Raw genomic sequence first — 23,791 nt, forward strand, 5'->3', positions numbered from 1 at the left:
CCTTTGATGGTGGACAGCAATATAGAAGTGTAAGTCAAATCAACCTTTCCACCCCATCTTGCTTTTAGGTCTTGGTGTTTTGTCACAGGAATAGAAACCCTGATAAGACAGTGGGGGATGATAAAAATAAAAGATAAAAAATAGGGTAGAATGTTTAGAGATGGGGGTCTTTCTTGATTTGTGTCCTTGGCCAAAGGCCAAAAATGTCCTTTGTTCTGTCTTGGCTGAAGGCCAGAAATGCCAAAGATATTTGGAGACCCTTGTTCCAAACCTTTAGGTTTGGTTCTTAAATAATTTTAGGGTTTTGATTTTTTGAGTTGAGAAAGATTATCAGCCTTGGGAGCCATGGAGAAAGGGTCTCATCTCCTGTAAATCCAATAATAGCAGAAAGGCAAATATCAACTTTTCCACTCACTCCTTGGGATCTAAGTCACTGTATAAAAATGTGGAGGCGTCTGGGCTTCATTTGGGCTCATTAAGGCAAAGCTGCTTCCTTCTGCTTAGAAGAATCAGTTCCTCTGGGGCACACAGGGTTTGGGGGTAAACTGAATCTGTGCTCCTGGCCCTAGTCACTCATATTTGAAAGCTCCCTGGATTCCCGTGGCTACGACACATGGCCAACTGATTGGAATTTCAGAGAGCAGAGAGGTAGAAGTTAATGCAAGGTTGACTCAGAAGAGAAAATGCCTTTACATGAATGCGAGGATTTTCACCAGAAAGCCAAGTGCGAAGACATGACCAAAGCATGACTTTTTACACAAAATAATAGCCTGTAAAGCCTGGTGTGACCCAGGTCTCTGGACTGGGGTGGTAAATTCTAGAGATGCCAATAGAAGATATCTAGAAGCCCATAAAAACAAGGGGAGAAGTTATTTATTTAGGCTCAGGACAGCTCAGGTGCTGGTGTCTTGTGACAAGGCCATTTGGTGTTGTGTGGAGAAAACACTCCTTCCTATGGAACCTTTATGGTTTGTTGCACATAGGAAAAGACTGCTGGATGACCGTTTCTGAAGTTGTCAGAGAGGTCCAACCTTTTGGACATTGTGCCATGATGTTATCATCTGCAGTTTATGATGGAGAAACCATAGATTAGAAGAAAATAAATCTCATAGGAAAAAAAAAAACCCTCATGTTTTAAGTAAGTTTCTGGCTCTGTGCTGGGTTGCTTTTCATAGTGGTCCCGAGGCTGCGTGCCTGGGCACACACTAGTAACTCATTGCTGCAGGGATTCCTAATGACCAGCAAGCCAGTTTGGTGCATCGTGAGATGCACATGTTCACCTCCTTTAGTAGGACATAGATGTCAACAGCTTAGCTAGGGCCTCTTATTGAAAGTGCGTGTGTGTGTGTGTGTGCGTGTGCACCCACGCGCGCGTGTGCATGTGCACGCACGCGTGTGGTAAGACCTTGACGAGAATGAGGGTGTGTGCTGGGTGGCTCCCGAGGAAAGCCTATTCCTGGTCAGCAACTGCAAGTGGAGCAGTGGGGCTTGCCAGGATGGCTGTCATAGTGGAAGTCAGGGTCAAGAGGAAGTTGGACACCTAGAGCCTTCAAGATTGCTTGAAGGACTCCCCTGTGAGCCAGCAGAAGGCTCTATGAAGGATGGCAAGATCTGCTTAAAATTGTAACGGAACAGTCTGGGCTGCTTTGTCAAGGAGGCACACGGGCACAGGCAGCAACGGGGAAGGAGTCCCGGCACTGACTTAGGGAAAGTAAGCATCTTTCCAGGCAACATGCTTCCTGGCACCAGGGAACGTGATCGGTGACGAGTCCCGAGTTCCCGTTCCCATGCTGGAGTCGGTAGATGACATCAGAGGGTGTGCGGAAGTAAGAGACCTGCCCGACAGGTTTCTGTTGGAAAATAGGGATCCAACTCTTTAGCATCACTGACAGGAATTTCTGAACAGGCAGGCAAGGCCGGCCTTGTGTGTCAGTTGGGAAAGGTAAGAAACAGACTTATAATGGTGTTACCAAACAGGAATTTATTTTTATTTACAAGGATTTGGGAGATGGACAGCTGTTGGCACTTGCTTGGCCAGATAATTTGTGGATCTTTTGGCCTTTTCCTCGGGTAAAACATGGCTGCTAATGGTCCAGGCACTCCATCCTCAATCAAGAAGGGAGAGGCAAAGCCAGGCTCTTAGAAAAGGCATGGGCTCTTCTAATCGCGCCTGTAGACTTCCCTTCAATTTCATTGGCCAGACCTGGTCACGTGCTCACCCAAACCCGCCCGAGGAGGCTAGGAAGATGAGCAGCTAGGTTTACTGTCTCTGCTGGAAGGTGGCGAGAGAGACGGAATGATTCCCCTGGATGACCTGCCTTGAGGTTTCTCCAAGACGTGCCGTTTCTCTGGGGAGTCCCTTGGGTGGTCCTATTCTGTCCCAAATGCCCAACCCTGCTCCTCATTACATGTCAGAACAGCACCCCCAACCCTCTCTCTATTTAGGAAACACACATCTTCAGCATAAAACCTCACCAGCAGATACTTAAGACATGTCTGCTGTATTTAAACCAGCATTTCTCAACCTGTGGGTTGTCACCCTTTCATGGGGGTGGGGGTCACACATCAGATATCCTGCATATCAGATATTTACATTATGATGTTTAATAGTACTAAAATCAGTTATGAAAAAGCAATGAAAATAATTTATGGTTGAGGGGTTACTACAGCACAAGAAACTATATTAAAGGGTTGCAGCATTAGGGAAGTTGAGAAACACTTCTTTAGACCTTTAGAGTTAGAAAACACACACACACACACACACACACACACACACACACACACACACGCATGCACACATGTGTGCGTGCACAGGTGCATTACACATCTATGCAAGCACCATCCATAAGGAAGAGACAGAATCTCTGTCCACTGTCGGACCCTGCTGGCCTATCCCACCATCATTTCCTGGAGGCAGAGTCACTGGCACCCCAGCAGGGAAATCTGTGGTGTGGAGAGTGAGAACCCCTGCTTGTCTCTCTTCCCAACTGCAAAGGGCTTAAAAGCTGAGTCAAGGATTTCATTCTTCAGGGGAAAGAATTCAGGCCTGCCTTACCCTCTAGGTCCTCAAAAATGGCATAGGAGCAAAAGATTCAAGTATTTGGTTGTCAAGGAGGAAGGGGCTTTGGAGGAAGAATGGGTGGGGCAGACCCAGACTGGGAGGGGAGGGGCAGGGTCTCAGGTGACAGTGCTGGCAATATTGACCTAAGAGTCTGCTCCATCACATGGCAGTGGGCTCTTCAAACTGCCCTTTCCAGAGGAAAGAGTTTTATAGTTGCTTTCCAAAAAGCTGTAGAAGGCTAAGGTTCTTTCTCCCTTCCTTTTGGCTAGAATTGTATGATAGTGTTTTCATACCAGTAAGAAATGAAGATTGGCAGTTACAATCCCCTGACCAGGCCAAGGGCTCCTGTGTGTGTGTGTGTGTGTGTTGGAACACTATAGATAGTGAATGAACAATTGGGGGGGGTGGCTTCAGAAGAACCACTGGGAGCCTCCAGGCCAGGGAGTCAAGAGAGTTGGATATTTCTAATATACCACTCTTGGGTGCTTCAGCCTACTGTGGGGTTGTATGTTCACACCCACATACTGGAACACCTCCGGGAGTGTGTTGGACACGTAGCTTCCAGGGACTGTTCACGGGACTCTCTGATTTGCATATACAGTAAACTTGGCAAAGTGCTATTCTAGGCTGGAAGCCAGAGCTCTGAGGTGAGGTGTGGTTAGTGATTTAGGGAGGGCAGTGGGGAGGAGACATAAAGCCAAACTATGAGGCAAGCTGGAAAGACCTAACGCTGCTTCGCTGGGGACCCTTCCCACCTGGCCACAGCCTGCTGTGGTCTCCCACGCCCTTCTTGCCACAAACATCTGGTGCCTTTGCTTGCTCTGTGCTTTCTAAAACAGGCGTCCTTGGCCTCAGGTTAAATCACAGTTGAGCTGTCCCCAACACTAGGAGCTGTGCTACTCCAAGAGCTAACTAAGCCTTACTGGGCAACCGAGGCAGAATGGAGAGACGCCTGGCTCTCTTCCTCACTTCTGCTAGGGAATCTCAGTGAGTCAGATTGGGGATGGCACCTCTGGAGGTCTTTCCTGGAAGTGGCTTCCTCTTCGGTGCAGGAAGGCTCAGAAGAAAAGTCCAGAGTCGTTCCTGTGGGGTGTGTGTGAGGGTCTCCAGCTTCCGGGGATAGCTGTGTGCCTGGCTGGCATCATTGTGGGCTAGGGTACTCAGGTTCAGATGGGCTGGAGGAGGGCTGGGCCAGAGTGAGTGGCGGGAGCTGAATGAGGGAACTCTACAGTGCTCTCTCTTCGCTGGTCAGTGTGGTGATTCTGCGCAGGTTTTCCCGGACTTTGATGAACTCGGGGGCATGGTCCTCATCTCTCTGTGGTGGGTTTTCGAGCTGGAGCAGAGGAACACAAGGAGTGAATTTCGCAGGGTTGGTTGAGGGGTGAGATTCCTATTCTCAAAAGCCATGGTGTTTGGACCAAGGGTCCTGTCAATGGGGAAAACCTGGGGTGGGTTTTACAAACCATCCCAAAGCTGGGGTGTGTATCAGGAGAGTAGACACTTGAAAGAGTCATAAAGATGAACACGAACAACAACAACAAAAATCTACCTTCACTTCAGGAAACATTATCAAAACAGTACCCAAAAAGAAATCCCACCATCTCCGAATATGGGGCAAGGGGTGATATGCAAATGACCTCTCAAGGGTCAGGCTGCTTGCAGCCTGGGGTTTTGAGCTTGGGCCTGTTCTAGCTCTGTAGCCCATATCCATTCTGGAGAGTGTTTTCCTCTCTCTTAATGAACCTCATCTCTACCACTACCCGTGTCCCCAGCCGGCCCTCCCAGGACACAAGGACCCAGAACTCTCTGTTTACCGGCCTGGGGACAGTAAGAATTAGGTTCTCCTTGTTCAAATCACTCCTTCCTCTGACCTCAGACCCTCCCACCTAGGAAACAGAAATGCCGCCAGCTCTCGGGGCAGGGATGATCAGCAGATCTATCTTCCAGGCTATTGATCTTCCAGGAAAGCAACGGGTCAGAGAAGAAATGCCACTGGACTAGAGTCACGCAGCAGGGCAGAGGTAGGTTCTTGACCCCATGCCGCCCTTCCTCTTGGAGGAGGCTCAGACGGAAGCTGGGTGCCTCCCACCCACCTGGTTCAGTCTCTGCTGCCGCCTCAGCAGCTCCTGCTTGAAGGGGCACTGCATCCGCTTGGCCTCCAGCTCCTCCTCCTTCTTTTTGATCAGCTGATTTCTGCGACGGTGCTCCAGGACCCGCTGCAGCTCAGGCTTGCTGTCCACACCCAGGCCCCTGGGGTTGGGGGGGGGGGGCAGTCAGGAGACTCTTTCCTAGCCTGGACCTGACTTTTCCGGTGACACCAATCTCTGCATTATCTCTTAGAGTATTAAGGAAACACCAGAAGGGGGCGCTCTCACTGCCCCATGTTATGTAGAAAGGCAAAGAGCCCCCGCGCCCCCTCCCCCATGACCGCGCAGGGCAAGTGCAGGTTCAGTTGGTGAGCGAGAATTTCAGACCAGGCTGCAGAGACCAGGTATCAATCACGTGGTTGCTGGATATTCTGCTAGAGCTTCTGATGATGAAATGCTGGCCTTCTCTCTCTTATAAATCTCATGGGAATTAATTTCCTTACAAAGATATCTATTTATCCCCACATTACAAGCTAACTTTTTTAAGTCTAGGGGACAAAAAAAAAAAAAAACCAATGCCTGGTCTTCATGTTTCCGTGATTATCAGTCACATGTAACTGCCTTTAAAGTGTTTCTAGTATTCACATTTTCCCATTTGCAAATTAATCCCGCTCGTTTTGTTTACCCTTTCCTTCTAGACTAAGGTACACGAATATATGAATATTTTATACTGTATATGTAATTTTCAGTATTATTTATTTATATTGCAAATATTTCAGTTTGCCTGAAGCTGTTTTTCATTGCGGTGGTTCTTTTGATAGTAAAATGAATGACTATCGCAAAAAAAAAAACACTGAGAACATGATAATGTTATAATATTAATAGAAAACAAACCCACAAACAGCCCAGTGTGCAAGGGCTAGTGCACGACTTAGAACTGAAATTACGTCCAGCGCCAATACAGCAACGAGCCGGCAGAGGGCGCCATGAAGGTGCCGCCAGCTTCAGCCAAGCCTGGAGATCCGGATCCTCACAATGGATCCTCAACCGCCCTCTACTACACTTGGCATCCTGTGATTGCTGATCACAGAGCTGCCATAGCCCAGTTTCTCCCTTGGTTCTTCTGTTTTACTTCCATGCCCTCCTCCAATAAAGGGCATGACTGAGAAAGCATCACCTGATACCTTCTCTACGATAGCTATGTACTCTCTAGTTTACTCTGTCCACAAGAGCCATATCCCTCCAGGGTTGACTCTTGCCCCTGCTTTAGGCTTTCTAGATACCCTCTCTTCCATGAAGTCATATAGGTAGATAGCCCAGTAGCCCCTCTGGGGTGTCACATTCATTTAAAGTTTCCAGCAACTTTCATTTCCCCTGCGGAGGGCAGGAACTGGGTCTCCGTTCTTTGTATCTTAGGTGCAGGTATGGCGCCCTGCACACAATACAATAGGTATTTAGTAAATCTGTGTGGCGTCTAAGCTCACAGAGAGTGGATAGGGCTTTCAGGTTCACACAGTTTCTTCTGGTGATCCTGTGGGGACTCCAGGCCATGGCTAGGCTGGTCCCCCTAAGAAGCATTGATCCTGTGCAGGACACTGCTGGGCCAGCCAGCTGGGAGCCATCCTACCTTTTGTGGTTCATAAGCAGCTCACGGTGCAGCTCCTGATGGCTTCGAGAAGCCTTCACTGGGTTTAGCAGCTTCTTGGGTTTGATGAGCTCTGAATTCCACTCTCTGTACTCTGGTCGGGTCATGAGTCCCTCCATGTCAGCCCGCTCCCTCTGGATCTCTGAGTACATGGAGGCTGTAGTGATGGGAAGTCACGTTACCTCAAATGCATCCACATTCCAGCCCTCTGTTCGGGCGCAGCTTAATTGGGGCTTTCTCACACAGACAGTGGCTTCTGAGCCATTTGGGAAAGCTGCCTGGCCCTCCGAGTCTTGCTCCTGCCTCTACTGTGGGGAACAGTCACTCCACCCAGGTAAAAAGCTGTTGTGATTACTGGAGATGTTTGTCTGGGAGGTGGGGTACAGATGTGGAAAGAGACCAAGGCTCATAGTGTGAGCTGTCACGGGACTGGGGGATGGTTCATTCAGTGTGCTGGGAATTCCTGCACCGTGAGGTAGAGACATGGAGAGCTCATGGGCCACTCTATTGTCCTAATCAGGGGACTTCATGTCCCAGTGGGAGATCCTGTCTCCAGATGCAAGGCAGACAGTGCTTGAGGAATGGTATGCAAGGATGACCTCTGGCCTCCAGGTGGCTATGCATACATGTGTACCTTCACACACACACACACACACACACACACACACACACACACCACACACACACACACACACACCGCACACCACACACACACACCGCACACACACACACACACACACCGCACACCACACACACACACACCACACACACACACACACACCACACACACCACACACACACACACACACACACCACACCACACACACACACACATACCACACACACCACACATACACACACACACCACACACCACACACACACACACACACACACCACACACACACACACCACACACACACACACACACACACACTACACACACACACCACACACATACACCACACACACACACACACACCACACAAACACACACCACACACACACACACACCACACACACACACACACCACACACACACACACACACACACACACACGCATAAAACTATACAGTCACTGGTTGTGCTTGATAGTTTTGTATGGACATGACATCAGCAGCTAGGGTCATCTGAGGGGTGAACTTGATTGAGGAAAATGCCTCCTAAGAACAGGCCTGTAGGGCATTTTCTTAACTAGTGCTAATGTGGAAGGTCTTAGCCCATTGTGGGTGGTGCCAGCCCTGGTCTGGTGGTCTTGGGTGCTATTAGAAAGCATCCTGTGAGCAAGCCCAGTGAGGAGTAAGCCAGCGTGCCTGCCACACCTCTCCACGGCCTCTGCATTGGTTCCTGCCTCCAGGCTCCAGTTTTGTGTGAGTTCTTCTGATTTCCTTTGATGATCATGAGTGATATGGAAGTGTCAGGCAAATAACCCTTATCCTCCCCAAGTTGCTTTTGATCATGGTGTTTCATCACAGAAATAGTAACCCTTACTAGGACAAGAAACTGACAGAAGAAAAAAAGTCCCACCAGCAAAAGGGACTTACGTTAGAGTTTCTGCTTTTCAACAAACTTGCATAAGAAAAGGTATAAAATGTGTGTGTGTGTGTGTGTGCACGCACACAATCTGTATCAGTTAAAGACAACTGGGAGAAATGCTGCAATAGAAGAAAACATCATCCCTTACTGTCCAATACCCTAGCTGTAGTTCCGATGGTGTGGCAGAGACACAGTCCCTGTCCTCCACACCAGAGAGTAGTGAGTTGCTGCTGTGTCCCTGTGACAAACAACTGTTGTCTTATCTGTCACAGTCCTGCATCCCACTTCTACCAAGTACCTGGATGTCTGTCAGTGTACTTTAGATTTAGGCAGAAAGGCCACAGACAGCTCCTGAAACTTGAAATGCTTTAGAGGGAGGGAAGGGGACAGGAGAGGAGGAGGAGAGTTCTATAAAAACAAGTCACAGGGGGACAGCCACTGCCTGGCTGTTAGCCATTAGTGATTAGCAATTATGGGTTTAGAGTAATTACAGTGAATGTTAGGGGCAGTTTCCGCCTCCCTCCTAGTTCGGGCTTTCGGAAGCACCCTAACTCCTTTTCTGACCCAGGTCTTTCTACCAAGCCTTGGCTGGTGCTATCCCTATAGCTTCCTGTCCCCTGCCTTAGTGCTAGCAGGACTAACCAGTGCATGTGTCAGCTGGCCTGGCTGGTAAGGTTGAGCCTTTTCTGTGTGGTGAACATAGGCTCTGGTGTAATATGCAGTGAACACTCAATAATATTGGTTGGTAATTTGTGGTAGGTAAATTGTGATAAAAACCTTTGAGGTTTTGATCTTGGGGAACCAGAGGTCTAATTGGATTCCATGTAGCAATGGAGGTAGAGTTTCCCCGCCTCACACACTGAGATTCCACATTCTCTGTCTCTCTCTCAGTCTCGGTGGGTTTTGAGCTTCTTATATAGTTGAAGATGACTGTGAATTCGTAGTTCTTACCCCACCCCCACCCCCAGACAGGGTTTCTCTGTATAGCCCCGGCTGTCCTGGAACTCACTCTGTAGACCAGACTGGCCTTGAACTCAGAAATACTCCTGCCTCTGCCTCCCAAGTGCTGGGATTACAGGCGTGCGCCACCACTGCTGAATTCGCAGTTCTTGTGCCTCAATCTCCAGTTCCAACAATGGAGAATTAGTAATCATTCAGAGTATCTTGGTGGTATCCAGGTATCTGGTTTTTTGTAAATACATTCTGATCACAGTTTCCCTCCCCTCTCTTCTCCCAACCTTACCATCCACCCACCTCCATACTTTCTTTTTCTGTCTCTTTGAAACACAAATGGGCAAATCAAAAAACAAAGAACTCAGCCAAATCAGAATAAAAACAAAGAAAAAGAAGCACATACACTCACAGACATGCATACACACAAATTAAAACCCATAGTAACACAGAATCGGAAACACAATACAGGAGCCAAAGACCGGTCACACGCACGCGCACGCGCACGCGCACAGAGCGCAATATGAGACAGACCTACGGAAGTACCCCTCCTTCTGCCTTGCTCAGCCTTCAGGCGGCCATCTACTGCCGCCTCGGGACCTCTCTTAAGTGTGCTTCTCATACCCAGGATCCCACTGGGGAATGCTAATTTTTCTTTTGTAAGCAGCTGTCAGTTGACACTGGCGTTTTGATTAGGGACGGGAGTTTGTAGCCACATCCCCTCTCACAATGGACCCTATGTAGCTTGGACCTGGTTTTACTCAGTGCTTGGAATCAAACCCAGGGCTTCATGCATCCTCTACCTACCGAGCTACACCCCCAGACCTCTAGTAAACGGGAATGTCAGAAAATCTCCCTCCCTGCCCATCGAGAGAGCATAGTTTTTTAGTTGATGGGTCATGTCTTCTGGGGCTGATATATCAGAATGCCTCGATGCAGATTGTATCCTTAAGATCCCTGTTTGGTATTTACTCTGTTACTGAGTCCTCTGATCTTTAACTAAATTCTCTGTAGACTTTCCATGCTCTCAGCTCCCAGCGTGTCCAAGCTGCCGACACAGCACACTCCAATATCTCCTTGGCTGTCTGGCTAGAGACTGCACCCTCACCCTTTTTGAGCCCCAAGCCTCCCAGAGCAGAGTACTTCTCATCAGTCATGCCATCTTTAGAAGAACTCATTGTTTATTGCCAACATGCCAAGACAGCAAGCAGCAGAAACAAGTTACATGACTTTTGGAGAGTTATATAAAATAATATTAAAATATAGTATTATAATTATTTAATAATAATATTTTAAAAAGACACACCTATATATCCACTGAAACAGTAGGAGAGAGATTCAGTTGTATGGCTAGAATAAATGCATAGAATTAAGAGCCACTACACAATAGGAATGACCATTGAGAAGGTGTATAATAAAGTACGTCATGCATTCTGCACATGCTCATTCTCCTGTCATTCGCCAGGTACTGTGGTAGCAGCAGAGGAGAGCTGAGTAAGTGGGCAGCCCTGCCCTAAAGATTACAAATGGCTCAGACAGACCTGTATAAAGGACCAAGTTCAGCCAGGTGCTTGGAGAGCCTCTCTGAGGAGTTGGGCTCAATCTCTGGGTATTGAGAGTGAAGGGAGGCTGTTCTAGGCCTGGGGAACAGCTGTCTGCCTCCAGCACCTTGAACAAGCTGGGTCTGTTCTGGGAACACAAAGGCACACTGTGCCCAGAGAGGCAAGCTCTGGTGGAGGGGTGTTCACAGTGAGGGTGGACCGCTGGCTTCAGGTCCGGGAAAAGGCGAGGAGGCAGATTGGATTTCTAAAAGGTCATGCTGGCGACTGCCGTGTAGGGGAAATGGCCAGCAGGAGGCCTTAGGAATTTTTATTTCCTTCACTTACAGTATACTGCTTCTGTTTGTCTGTTAGTCTTCTATTACATTCCAGAGAAACCTCAGATTGGCCCGGCTATCCTCCTTCACTCCCAGGCCACCCCCTCAGGAAGTTGTGATTTCCACAAGTCTTGTCTGGTTTAAACCGTCTGTTGTCGCTCTCTTGAAATATCTCAAACATGTTGGAGAGGAGCTCCCCATTTTGTCCTGGGCCCTGCACATGGGGGTCACCTCCACACCAGGTCCATCAGTGGCTAGCCCTGGCTTAAGGATCTCTCTGGACCCTTTACTCTTTTTAAATTAAATCTATAATGTATGACAGGAGTCTCTGAGAGGGCAGATGGAGCTGGGGAAGGTGCTGCCTTTGTGAGTGCTGAACTCGTGTGTGTGTGTGTGTGTGTGTGTGTGTGTGTGTGTGTGTGTGTGTGTACAGGGCTCATGGGAGTCCTCAGAGTTTAAGAACTGCAGCGGGAGCCTTCTAACCTTTTACTATGATAGATGAGCCTTCTGTGGGGAGACCCTTGAGAAGGTCCTGTCATGAAGCTACTGTTGAAGGGAGGAGGATTTGGAGCTGTGTAGTCACAACCTGCCTCACTGCAGGTGGCAGCCCTGGTTGCCAATAGGAACCAGCTCATCTCATCATTTACGAATAGGCACTGGATAACTTCAAAGCAGAAAAAAATCAGGTGGGGCTCCTGAGGTAGAAATCTGGGGTCACTCCCAAAGATGCTGAGGTTCTGAGCAACCTAAAACCGTTGAGGGTGTGGTCATGATGAGGTCATGAGATCATGAACAACCGAAAGAGCAGTGCTGAAAGAAAACAAGCTGGCCAGGGAGAGGAAGGGCTGGTAAAAGAGGAGTTATGTGGCTTATAGCTTTAAGGGAGACTGACAAGTATTTGACATTCACATCTGGATTTGGATTTTAGCTCTGTCTTCATACCATTGAAGGTTTCTGTACAGGAGTCTGATGATGCTTGCAAGGCAAGGTCCCTTTACTTCCTCTGCCCCCTTTTGCGGGGTTTGACATATCCCAGGTTGGTTTCAAGCTTGCTACAGAGCCAAGGATGACCTTGAACTCTTAATGGCCCTGCTTCCACCTCCAAGGGCTGACATAGGTATAGCCACACGTCCCATTCATGAGGGATCCGGGATCAGTCTCGGGGCTTTGTGCATGCTAGGTAGGTTCTTGACCAACTGGCCTGAATCCTTAGCTTTGCTATGGTCTTCATGCCCCTTATGACTGAATTCCCTCTACCATCAATGTCCTTAATATGTTTCTGATGCATCAGTCACAACAAATGGCATTGGGTCTGGTAAAGTGTCCAGTGAATAAAGCAAAAGAAACAAATGTGACCTCAGGCAAACAGCTCACGCTCTATCAGCCTCTGACCAGTCGTGGCAATCTCCACCACCCTAAGGTCATTAGAGCGGGAGATGATGTGGTGTGTGTACTGTACTTTGCCTGCTACCTTGCTGAGTAAGCCCCACCTAGGCAAACTGTAAGCCTCCTGTTGTGCATGTTGTGCAGTGAGCATGGGACTTGGTCTGCATTCCACGATTATCTCGAAGGCAACTCATGTTACAGCTGAGGAAATCGGAGCTTAGTAAGCAAAGGTCAGTGTTGAGTACTTAGCAAAGCCAGGATCGTTGGACTCCAAACCTAGTACTCTTTCTACCACAACATTGTCTTCCGGGTTCTATGGACTCAATAGAACCAATTTACAGCCCTTTGTCCTCTCTGTATACTCAAGAAACCCCATGGAAGAGGCAGTTGATCCCCTTTGATGGATGAGAATATGAAGGCCAGAGAATCAGCCAGTGAGAAAGGCAAATACTGCCCTGCTGCTTGAAGCAGCCTTCCCTGGAGGGCCCGTGGCCAGACTTCAACCCCCTGTCCCTCCAAACCTTTCTGGTTCAGCATCAGCAGGCCCAGAATGGAGGCTTTGAGAAGCACTGACAAGAGAAGGAGAAACATTCAGGACAGCGACAAGCTGGCCGCCGCAAGTCTGGCTTGCCCTTTCCTCCCTGCGGGTGGCATGCATTTGTAGCTCACTGGCCAGTAACCTAAGAACATATTTGGCAGCATCTCTAGGTCTCCCTGAAGACTCAGGCCAGCCTTCTTCTCCGTTTAGGAGCCATCAGTCCATTTGGGCAAGAAGGCTCCAGACTATTCCAGACTAGCTTCCTCAACTCTCCGTCTTGGTTCCCTGGGACCATTTAACCATGGAGAAGAAGAGTTGGGTTTGAAGGGTGAGGCCTATTGAGTCCCTAAGAGCAAGGGTGGGGATTGTGCCACGCTGGTGAGCAGGAACCCCTCAGCTGAGCTGGTGAGCATAAGCATACTACCATACCGCTGCCCCTGTGATCTGATGCCACCTGGCAGCTGGCTCAGGGAAAATCGCAGCAGAGGTGACCACACTTCATGCTAAAAGAGCCATCAGGATCCAAGCTGCCCAGAAACCTATGCATGGGAACTGTCTCAGATTTAGAGACCATCCCACTTAGAGCAGCTTCCCAGTGACAGGCAATCCCCTAGTGCCTGATTTCTCTCATCCCAGATTGTCCATGTGCCACAGGATGATGGAGCCAAGTCCATCAGCAAGGTGGGAATTACCCATAGCCTGCACTACCAGTCTAGCTCCTGACTCACAAAACTCAATAAACTGAGAAGGTGGGCAACCCCTTCTTAGGAGCGAACCTCACAGAGATCATCTCATTTCCCCAGATCTCAAAGCCGGTGTAGGACGAGGCAGAATCTGAGCTGAGCTCCGGTGCCCAAACCCAAGTTCTGTGCTTTCCTCATTACATGCAGTATCGGGACCAGCTGTTGATTTTTGTCTATCTGTTCACTATTAAGTGGACCCTCCTTGCTGACCCTACATACCCCTACTGTGTGATAAAGGACTAAAGAGAGGCTGTAGCAGGCGGCACGTTCCTCTCAGCATTTACCCAGACTGCAGAGCTGTTAACGGAGAGCCAACTTAGCCCATTATCCCCCACCCCCGCTTTATACCCTTGCGTCCTCTCCCCTCAGTGAGACAGGTCCCAGTACCTACATTTTGAAGGATTCAGTTGCTGGGACAGCTTGCTCTGATGCTCCTAGGTCATTTTCCTTCCCTCCATCTTCTCCTAGAATCTCCTAGAACTCACTCAGCCTAACAGCTGAGTTAACAGCTGTGAAGCAGAATAGATCAGAGTCTTACTTCTTTCTCCTCAGGTCCTGGGCTGTGAGCTCCTCTGCAGTGCCCGGGCTGCTAGCTCTTCTCCAGGTCTCAGACTTAGGGAGTGCTAAGCAGGTCCCAGATGGCTGAGGCAGCCACCCCCAAAGGGCGGGCCTTAAACCCCCAAGATGGGAGGCAGTTTCCATTCCCACTTATTCTGATATCAATAAAAAAAGAACTGTTGCTATAGAAACCGTTATTTCACTTGGTGAGGGGCCATGTCCGAGACTCAGAACACCGTGTCCAAGCCACCCCGATTGAGAAGCACAAAGAAATGCATGTTTTGTAAGATTGGTGAGGAGCAAGAATGTGCCAAGCTTTGTTCTGAGGAAGGCGGCTCCTGGCTTCTGTGGAGGAATTTCCCTTGTTTGTATGGGAGGGGATTCCAGCACTTCCCCAAAGGGTGTGTGTGTGTGTGGGGGGGAACATGCTTCCTGCTGCAGTGAGGGATTCTTTAGAACTTGGCTCTCGGATACTAGCAGGGAGAGAACTTGAGTCAGCTCTTGGCAATCCTCCAGGCATAGGTGTAAGAAGCATTGTGAAATGAAGTAGTCATCTACAGAAGTGTTGAGCATGTGGGCACGCAGGGCGGTGGGGCCACACCTTTAATCCCAGCACCTGGGAGGTAAAAGCAGGTGGATCTCAGTGTTCGAGGCCAGCCTGGTCTACAGAGTGAGTTGCAGGACAGTTAGCACTACATAGAGAAACCCAGTCTCAAACTAAGTAACTAAGTAACTAAGTAACTAAGTAACTAAGTAACTAACTAACTAACTAACTTCACATGGTTAACTTCCTCCTGGATCTTCACAGAAGAACCAGGAGGGCAGAGCCCAGGAAGAGGGCAGCAGATAGAGTTTGCACTCAGCCCGCCCTACACTGTCCTTTCCGTACTTTCGCTGTCCTGTCAGCCAAGGGTAACAGTGTGGCTGTGTGGGACCTCAGCGAGATGGTGTTCACTAACGCAGCTGGTGCCTGGGCCACACAATTCGTGTGTGCAAAAAAAGCTGAGGGTGTGGGCAGAACCCCAAAGCCAGTCTGGGTGCTTGTAGAGCAAAGGCCTTCTCTGCCCTTCTGAGCTAGTTGCCACTTGAGCATTGGGCCTATTCTGGCTTTTGGCATTATCCTCTGTCTCCCCCCCCCCCCCCCCCCCGCCATGGAGGAGGCCAGCACCTCCCAGTGAGACTGGGCCTGTACCCCAGTTTACTTTCTCAAGGTACTGTGGTTGGCCAAGAGTGATGAGGCCCAGGACACATCACAGGTAAGCAGGCACATTCCACATACAGATTTGGGGTTTTTTTGGCCATAGGATCTGTTCATCTAGTATGTATGTATGTATGTATGTATGTATACATATACATGTACACATACATGTCATACACATCATACATACATACACACACACACACACACACATATATATATACATATGTAATTACTGGCATGATCTAAGTGGTCACATGATGATGGGAAGGAGACAGAGACAGATAGTACCCCAGTCCTCAGGGAATCCATATTCAGTGTGTGTGTGTGTGTGTGTGTGTGTATGTGTGTGTGCATGTGTATGTATGTGTATGTGTGTGTGTGTGTGTGTGTGTGTGTGCATGTGTATGTATGTGTATGTGTGTGTGTGTGTGTGTGTGTGAGTAGGTAAAGATACATACAGGGAAATGTCACGCAGTGATGTATGGCTGTAGAAAGGCTGAGTGAGGGCAGGGCAGTGACTGGAAGGTCGGGAAGGGTGGGCGCAGTGTCACAAGGAGCTGGTCGTTGCTTGTGGGGGACAGACTTTCAGGGCAAGCACAGCCAGTGTCCAGGCTCTGAGCTGGGAGCGGTAGGGAAGGCCAGCAGAGCTGCCACAGGGAAGGAGGGAAATGGTGGAAGGGAGCCTCGGGAGGGTGCTTAGAGTGGAGCACTCGGAAGCCACAGAAACTTAGAGTCGCGCGTTCTCGGGCATGAGACAATGTTCCAGGGACAATGCACAGTATGCTACGTCTGTTGCTCCAAGTCTGCCTCTCTGGACATTCGTGGAGTGGTGGCCTTCCCCGCTTCCCTCTCTGGCTACTCCATTTTACTCAACTCTCCTGGCTGAATAGGACGACAGAAGTCTTGTAAGGGCCGGGGTGTATCTCAGCTGTAGAATGCTTGCCTAGCATACGGGAAGCCTTGGACTCTATCTCCAGCATTGTATAAAACTGGGTATGGTGCTTCATATCTGTAATCCCAGACGATCAGCAGTTCAAGACCATCCTTGGCTGCATAGCCAGTTCACGGCCAACCTGGCCACATGGAATCTCATTTAAAAATCCAAACCAAAGACTTGTCAAACCTCTGTTGCTATTCCCGTCTCTTTCATCTTATCGTACAGAGAAGGGATTGGGCATGTCCTAGGGGGTTTGGTAGCCCATCAGAACTGACCTTGGAGCCCTCCGACCTCTGACAGCTGAGGATCTGAGGCCCTGACTCTGAAAGCTTCTACTTACGCACAGAAAAGATAGAAACCCGCGTCCCAGTCCATCGTAGAGGGAGTGGCTCTCAGAGTTCCCATACTGGCCACGGTACTGTTCCTTCTGTCTACTTCCTGTTCCAGAAAGTCCTGGCAGCAGGTGCAGGACAACAGATGGCCAAGGACAGCTAGGCAAGAAACCTGAAGGCAAGGGGTCGTCTTCTCTGTGCAGCCGTAACTCTGTTGCTCCAACTAAGGCTTCTGTCATAGCCGGACTTGGGTGCAGACCCGCAGGCTCACCCCCTGGGCTGGCAGCTCAACATCAGGGACCTCACCCTATCCTTATCCTGTCTTCTGCTATGGATTAGACATGACGTGTTCCCCACAAAGGCTCAGTGCTGAAGGCTTAGTCTCCAGATGCGCTATTGACAACTAGTCACGGCCTTACCTTCAGCAATAGTTCAGTGTACTGATGGGGTCGCAGTCGAATGGGCTACCAGAAGGAAGGAAGTAGGTCTCTCTGAGGGGGTGAATTTGGGTACATTTCATCCCTGTCCTGCACCCTTGGACTCCATGTGGTAAATGCTTCCACAGTGTTTCTGTCTTGTCATGGTCTTAGACGCAATGGGAGCAGGGCTCAGAAACTACAGATGACCTGAAGATATCCAAAGGATGGACACCGAGAGCTGTGGCTCTTCCTGTCCTGTATGAGCTCTCATGACACTGTACAGGAGGTGGGCAATCTGAGACACGACTGTCCAAACCACAACTGTCCACAGGAGAGACCGCGGCACTTTACATGGGGTACAGCCAACTAGCATGTCAACCTGTAAAGGATGTCCCCTACACTGTAGGGAAAACATAAAGCATGATCCCCTCCCTTTCCCTTCTTAAATGCATACACAGAGAACCTATTTCTATGTAAACAAATCCGTCAGCAGTGGTCAGTTCTAGGAGAATCAGTCTCAACTGCCATAGCTAGGTATCGATGGAGTGTGAAAGACAGAAGTGTGGGCACGTGCTCATAGATTACTGTATCAGGACTTTTGATGGGAGCCTAGACAGGGAAGTGTGTGACTGTGTGTGTGTGTGTGTGTGTCTGTCTGTCTGTGTTTCCGAGTCTCAAAAGCATGCTACGTAAGTGATTTCCTGGCCCAGGAATAGGGATTTTGCATACTGCCTCAGGAATCCTTGGTATTAACATTTGAGAACTACTCTTTTATTAAATAAAAATTATGAGCCCTTGTTCTTTTGTCACTATTCTGTAAGGTTGCAGCTTTAATAATGAACAAACCCACCTACACGTTGCTTTTTGTCTCCATAGGGAAGCAGGAGAGAAAGTGTGGGGAAACCCACCCCTTCCAAGCACCCGTACTGAAAGTCAGCAGGGAATCCTATGTTTATTTGTAATTCGAAAGAACAGGGAGGCCTGAGCAAAGGGACCTGTCTGGAGAGTGTTCTGGAAACCTTCAGGGCTCAAGGTGGAGCCGCTGCCTCTCTGCCCTCTCTACCTTGCTCTTCTGAGATGGAGAGCCTTAGAAGCTGATGGACTCACTGAGCCCCAAGGTGAATTCTCACTGAGCCCCATAGTGGGCTGTGGGGACTGCAGGAGACGAAGGCCACGCCTCCCTGAGACGGAGGCCACGCCTCCCTGAGACAGAGGTCACGCCTCCCTGCCACATTCTCCCTGGGCTCTGGGAAGTAAGAGAGGAAAAAAGGGTCCTGAAGACTGGGGAAGGCATAGTTGAGTGCGAGGCATTCCCTGCTGTAGTGCAGGGAAACTCTCCCAAACAGCTTTTCTTTCTTTTCAGCTTAGTTTACTTCAGTCCAGTAGCATCAAAAGCAATTCAGATGGGCCCGCAAACATCAGAGAAGTTTCCACAGCAACTCAAAACTTCTTCCATGACCCTGTGTTTTGGAGTCTCAGTCTCCAAAGAAGCCCACAAAACAGTCCCGGATCAAACTGGCCACCCCTCTGGCCACTCAGTGCATATTCTGTTGACAGGACCTTGGGGCAAGGGAAGGAGCTCGCTGGCAGTAGAGTTTGCCATAGGACCCACCCATAGAGAGATTGCAAATCGGTGAAGAGCTGCCTTTCCAAGCTTGAACTGAGAAACATTTATCCCAGAGGGGTCGGGGAGGGATTTCAAGCTGTGAACCCAGGAAGTGGGGCAGGGCAGAGCGAGAACAGAACCAAAAGTCCTTTTTTTCTGAAAGCTGGCTCTGAATCTGCTGCCAATGGTGCAGTGAATGTGGTCTCTGAGAGTTATATTATTTTAGTTTTCTTGCTGTGAGACAAACCAGGACACATTTTCAGGCTCTCTCTCTCTCTCTCTCTCTCTCTCTCTCTCTCCCTCCCTTCCCCTCGCTCTCCTTCTTCCCCTCCCCTCCTCCCTCTCTCTGCTTATGGGTATGGTGAGAAGATCATAGTAAGCCATATAATTTCAGAACACCCATGGTTGCAGGCCTAGGTGGTAGAGAACAGCACTCCTAGAAGATTTTGAATTTCAGAGAAGCAATGGAATTGTTCGGTACAACTGCACCCGTTTTATGTTTGGAACTATTTACAACATATGAGGTTTAAATTGCACCAGGGTCCAGATTTTTGTTCGTTTGTTTTGTTGTTTTTTAATGTAGTGCTTCTTGGTAGCAGTAGCGGATTGGGGGGTTTTCCGCCCCCTGGTGGGCTAACAAAGAATAGAGCTACCTGGGGAAGTACCCTGTTACTTACACAGCGAGAGGGAAAGAAGCCTTCTTCCCTAGGGCAGAAGTAACACAACCAGGGAGACAGTTATGAAGGGACAATACGCAGCTTTCCCGCTCTGAGTGAGCATCAGTTATATCACAGAGTGAGTTCTTTCCGTCAGGGGCCTATGAGTATCCGGTGTCAAACCAGACACCAACCCTGGATCCCTGGCGGAACAGCTAGGTGACTTTCAACCCGAAAGGTCAATTATGTGCGGGGGCGGGGGGAATAAGAAAGCAGAGTCCTCAAGTGTGACTAGCAGCCGGTGGTAGCTACTGGTGTGACTAGTATAGGATGACGGGGTAAGCCCCGCCCCTTTTTCGTCCCAAGTTCTCCAAACCGCTGTGGATGCACGCATGGCTGTTATGGCTGGTTTTTTTTTGGAGACAGGGTCTTGCTATGTCACATGGGCTGGCCTGAGAGTCACTAAGTAGCCCATGCTGGCTTTGGGCTTGCAATGAGTCTCCGAGTAGCACTCTACTCCTCTGTATTTTTCTAGTAGTATACTCTTTCTTGGGTGAGGCTCAAGGCTGCTATCCAAGGATACAGTTGCTCTCTCCCATTGCATACTAGAGTCTCCTGAGGACGTCGAAAGGACACCTCATTCCCGTTCCTCTGTGTTTCCTTGTGTTGGACAGTGGGGGAGTGATTCCTGAGTTCATGGCTGTAGATTTGAACCTCATCGTCGCCCCTAACTGTCTGTGTTGTCTTAGACAAATCCTGCTGCCCTCTGAGCTCCAGTTTCCTCATTTTCCAACAGGAGGAGGTCTTGCCTGCTCTACTGACCAACACATCCAGTGTCTCCCATAAGACAGAGTGCGTAGTAGAGACCAATGATGATCTGAGTACAGGAGGGAACTGGCATGGCTGGATGACAGGGCAGAGCCTTATGAAGACAATGACAGCAACAGATGGGCAGAATCATTGCCATTATTTCTGTCCCAGGGAAACAGGCTGACTTGGGAGAAGTAGCCCATAGTCTGAGATGGGTGGAAAGATTCTTGCTAAAGACTATAGGCACTCTCTGGGCAGTCTACTTACTAAATGGACCGGATGCTTAGCCGGTCTATTAGCATTGTGAAGATGGAGCTAAACAATGTTTGGTGTTTCTAGTGAGTGCTCCATCTGTGAGCATCCAATCCTTAAGGAGGCCTTTGTCTCTTTGTGAGGCGGTGGGTGGGGGGTGTTGGGGTGGTGGAGATGGACCAGCCTGTGACCCCTGGAGCTCTGACTTGTCTGCTGTAAGCTGAGAGAGACAGTTCACAATAGCAGTCCCAGCTAGAGAAAGCGCATGGCTTTCCTCCTATTAGAGACCTTGCCTCTAGCTTTATGTGAACTTAAGAAATCTGATTCCTTGATGGGGGGGTTGCTGGCTCCGTGCTGGTTGGGTTATACGCGCCCGCCCCTCGCCCCCGCCCCCGCCCCCCGAAGTCGCTGTTGGTTCTGAAACCTTGGCCAGGTATTGTCTGGGGGCTTAAGGCAACCCTTGTTCAAACCACTAACTAATTTGGTGGGCGGTAACTCTCGCGGCAGGGGCGGGGCTCCGCAACACTGAGCTCTAGGCTCCCTGGGGACCCAGTCAAGCGCCACCGCGGCAAAATGCGTCGCAGACCCAACTGCCTTAGCACTTCCGACTTCTTAGTCTTCAGGCTGACTACCAGCTGAGACCCGCTCCTTGCTCAAGGCAAAAGGCATAAGGGTCAAATCCCTGAGCGCTTTAAATCACTTCAAGAGGGCAATTTTTGCCTTCCCTAAACCCCGACCAGTAGGAGTTTTTAGTTCCTGAAGGAAACACCCTAAGCCTTCATCGAAGGCATTTTCTCCTTCTATTTTTCTATATCCTGAGGTTTTTCCAGATTATTTTTATGCTGACCATATATTCATTTATTTTATTATTTGAATAAAAGACTTCTGAAGTATCCCTAGTAGAAAATACAATGCTTATTCGCGCATAAGCAAACAAAAAATTAGAGATTAACACCTCTCATCAACAAAATTCAAAAGCCCGCCGCGCGTCTCCTTCCCAATTGTTGCCCGGCCGCAGTCAGCAAACGCTGTCTGAATTGCCTGGAGCACACTGTTTCCTCATCATGGGGAACCATCCACGGGACAACCAAGGCTCCCTGGTCGGTGGTGGGCAAGGCTCACGGCTTTTCCTGCCCCCATCCCCATCCCCGGCCGGACTACCCTCTTTGCTCTCAAACCTACCTACCCTCCTCGATGCCTGATGAAAGATCTTGGATTGGGGACCCTGCCTGGCACCAGTCCTGCCAGGGACCTTGCGGGACCTCTGCAGGCAGGATATTTACTTAATGTTTGCAGAAGTTTGCATTTTGTGCACGCACATGTGTTTTCCCACTCAGCAAGAGGGCATGGATGGAAGAGAGAGAAGAAATGGAAGGACAGATAAGAAGTGATAAAGAAATGTCGAAGCATTGAGATGATCGGAAGAAGAGACCTGGCGCCAAGGAAGGAAGGAAGGACCGGGGCGCTGCTGTCTGCAGAGGGTGATGGTGTAGTTCCCACTTACCTGACCTGAGCAGCACCGCTCGGTACAGCCCGGTGGCTTCTGCGGGCGCACTGGCCCACTCGCCCAGCTTCCGCGCCATGCCCTGCGCTGTGTATCTCCACCGCGGAGCCTGGACTGAGGGTTTGAGCAGCGTCTCACTCGGTGATAGTGACGCGCCCGGCTGCTCCACCCGCAGGGGATCTGGTTACCGTGGGCCGTGTGTGAGATCCAACCTGCTTCCCCGATCTGCGTGGAGCGTGCGGTGGTGTGGGAGGGCCAAGGGGCACAGGCAGTCTCCGTGTCCGGGGAAGCGGGCGGGTGTCCGGACGCTCTTGCAACATCACACAGAGCGCTGCCAGCCTGGCCTCATGCCCACCTCGCCCAGTTCTTGGCCACTGGCTTCTGTGAAAGCTGCAAGCAGGTATGGGATTAGGATCCTGGGATCTGTTCCCAGCTGAGCTGGTGAAAGAAGCCCAGGGTCCTCATTTGAGAAGCGCAGAGATCCACAGGGTTACAAGGTGAGGCGTGGCAAGCTTAAGAGGAAATGCTGAGAACCCAGCAGGTTCGGAGCAGGCACTGTGCCCCGGTACTTTTAAAGATGACTTTGTGATCTGAAGATGTTGCTCACTTGGTAGAGTGCTTACGTGAAGTCCTGGGTTTGAGATCCAGCATCGCATAAAACCGGGGATGGTGGTGCATACCTGTTACCCTAGAACTTAAGAGATTGGAAATAGGAGGTTCAAGAGTTCAGGATCAAGAGTTCAAGGTCTTCCCCGGCTCCATATCTAAACAAGCTAGTAAACAAACACACACACCACAAAGATTAGAGTGGTACTGTGAGGCTGGAGCATTGCTGGGGTAGAGAAAAGTCAGTAGGATGCCTCAAGACCGAGCTGATTTCTCTGGCTTTGTGGTGTCTCTTAAACAGCCAGAGAAGATCACTGCAAGAGTCTGAAGGTGGATGGGGCGAAATCCACCATGCAGTTGTGGGATATTTGAGACATCCACAGCCTTGGTCACCCACTCTGCCAGCACTGGGCTGCTCTGCATCTAAAACAACAAGATGTGATCTGGTTCCTTTACTCTTTATGAAGTTTTGTCTCTCAGCATGCTGATTTTACCCAGGAGTGCTTGCCACATAAGCAGTCCTGAATTTGGATACCCAGAACCCATACAACGCTGGGTATAGTGACATACATTTGTAGTCCCAGTGCCAGGAAAGTGGAGACAGTTTTGTGGGTCAGGCTGGCCAGTGAGTCTAACTGACTCAGTGAGCTCCAGATTCAAGGAGACATCCCTGAGGATAGTTCAGCTGGTAACGCTTGCCACCAAATCAAAATACTTAAGTTTGATCTCAGGGACGCACTCAGTGGAAGGAGATAATCAACTCATGCAAGTTGACCTCTGACATCCACACGTGACCACCACAACCACAGCACATGTGTCCCCTCCCCATGTACCCCACCCAAATCTCTGAGTCTCTGGCTACAGAGAAGACTGACTGGTAAGGGTGAAAGTCTTCCCTGGGGAAATCACTATAGTTTTTTGAATGTGTGTGTATTTAATGCCGTATTTTCTTTTATGTGTGTGGGTGCTTGTGGAGGTCAGAGCCCTTGGAGTTACAGATGAATGTGACCCAACCAGTGTGAGTGGTGGGAACTGAACACAGAATAACAACTGTTCTTAACCTGAGTCATTTCCCAACACTGCTTCTG

At 49.5% G+C, this 23,791-nt stretch overlaps 1 protein-coding gene across 3 annotated transcripts; it reads right to left on the minus strand.

Annotated features, from left to right (window-relative positions):
- Positions 1 to 1,961: 1,961 nt before the first annotated feature.
- Positions 1,962 to 22,364, minus strand: Fam107a (family with sequence similarity 107 member A). Of its 3 annotated transcripts, none has more exons than XM_052190246.1 (4): positions 22,098 to 22,364; positions 6,776 to 6,950; positions 5,155 to 5,311; positions 1,962 to 4,394 (listed from the first exon to the last, which is right to left on the minus strand). In XM_052190246.1, the coding sequence occupies exons 1-4, from the start codon at positions 22,174 to 22,176 to the stop codon at positions 4,287 to 4,289; spliced, it is 519 nt and encodes a 172-aa protein (XP_052046206.1). In that variant the 5' UTR covers positions 22,177 to 22,364; the 3' UTR covers positions 1,962 to 4,286. The 3 variants fall into 3 exon arrangements, with proteins under 3 accessions (XP_052046206.1, XP_052046208.1, XP_052046207.1); XM_052190248.1 differs by lacking the exon at positions 22,098 to 22,364 and adding an exon at positions 14,361 to 14,461; XM_052190247.1 differs by lacking the exon at positions 22,098 to 22,364 and adding an exon at positions 14,214 to 14,461.
- Between the last annotated feature and the right edge of the window lie 1,427 nt (positions 22,365 to 23,791).

The sequence above is a fragment of the Apodemus sylvaticus genome, chromosome 8, assembly GCF_947179515.1.
Source record: "Apodemus sylvaticus chromosome 8, mApoSyl1.1, whole genome shotgun sequence".
Lineage (NCBI taxonomy): Eukaryota > Metazoa > Chordata > Mammalia > Rodentia > Muridae > Apodemus > Apodemus sylvaticus.

Bases quoted from the DNA above. Each gene is read 5' to 3' on its own strand.
- Fam107a (XM_052190246.1), bottom strand. From the start codon at position 22,176: ATGGCGCGGAAGCTGGGCGAGTGGGCCAGTGCGCCCGCAGAAGCCACC. The intron at 6,951-22,097 runs GTAAGTGGGAAC...CCATCACTACAG, and splicing joins AGCGGTGCTGCTCAGGTCAG to CCTCCATGTACTCAGAGATC. The intron at 5,312-6,775 runs GTAGGATGGCTC...CCCCAACCCCAG, and splicing joins CTGCTTATGAACCACAAAAG to GGGCCTGGGTGTGGACAGCA.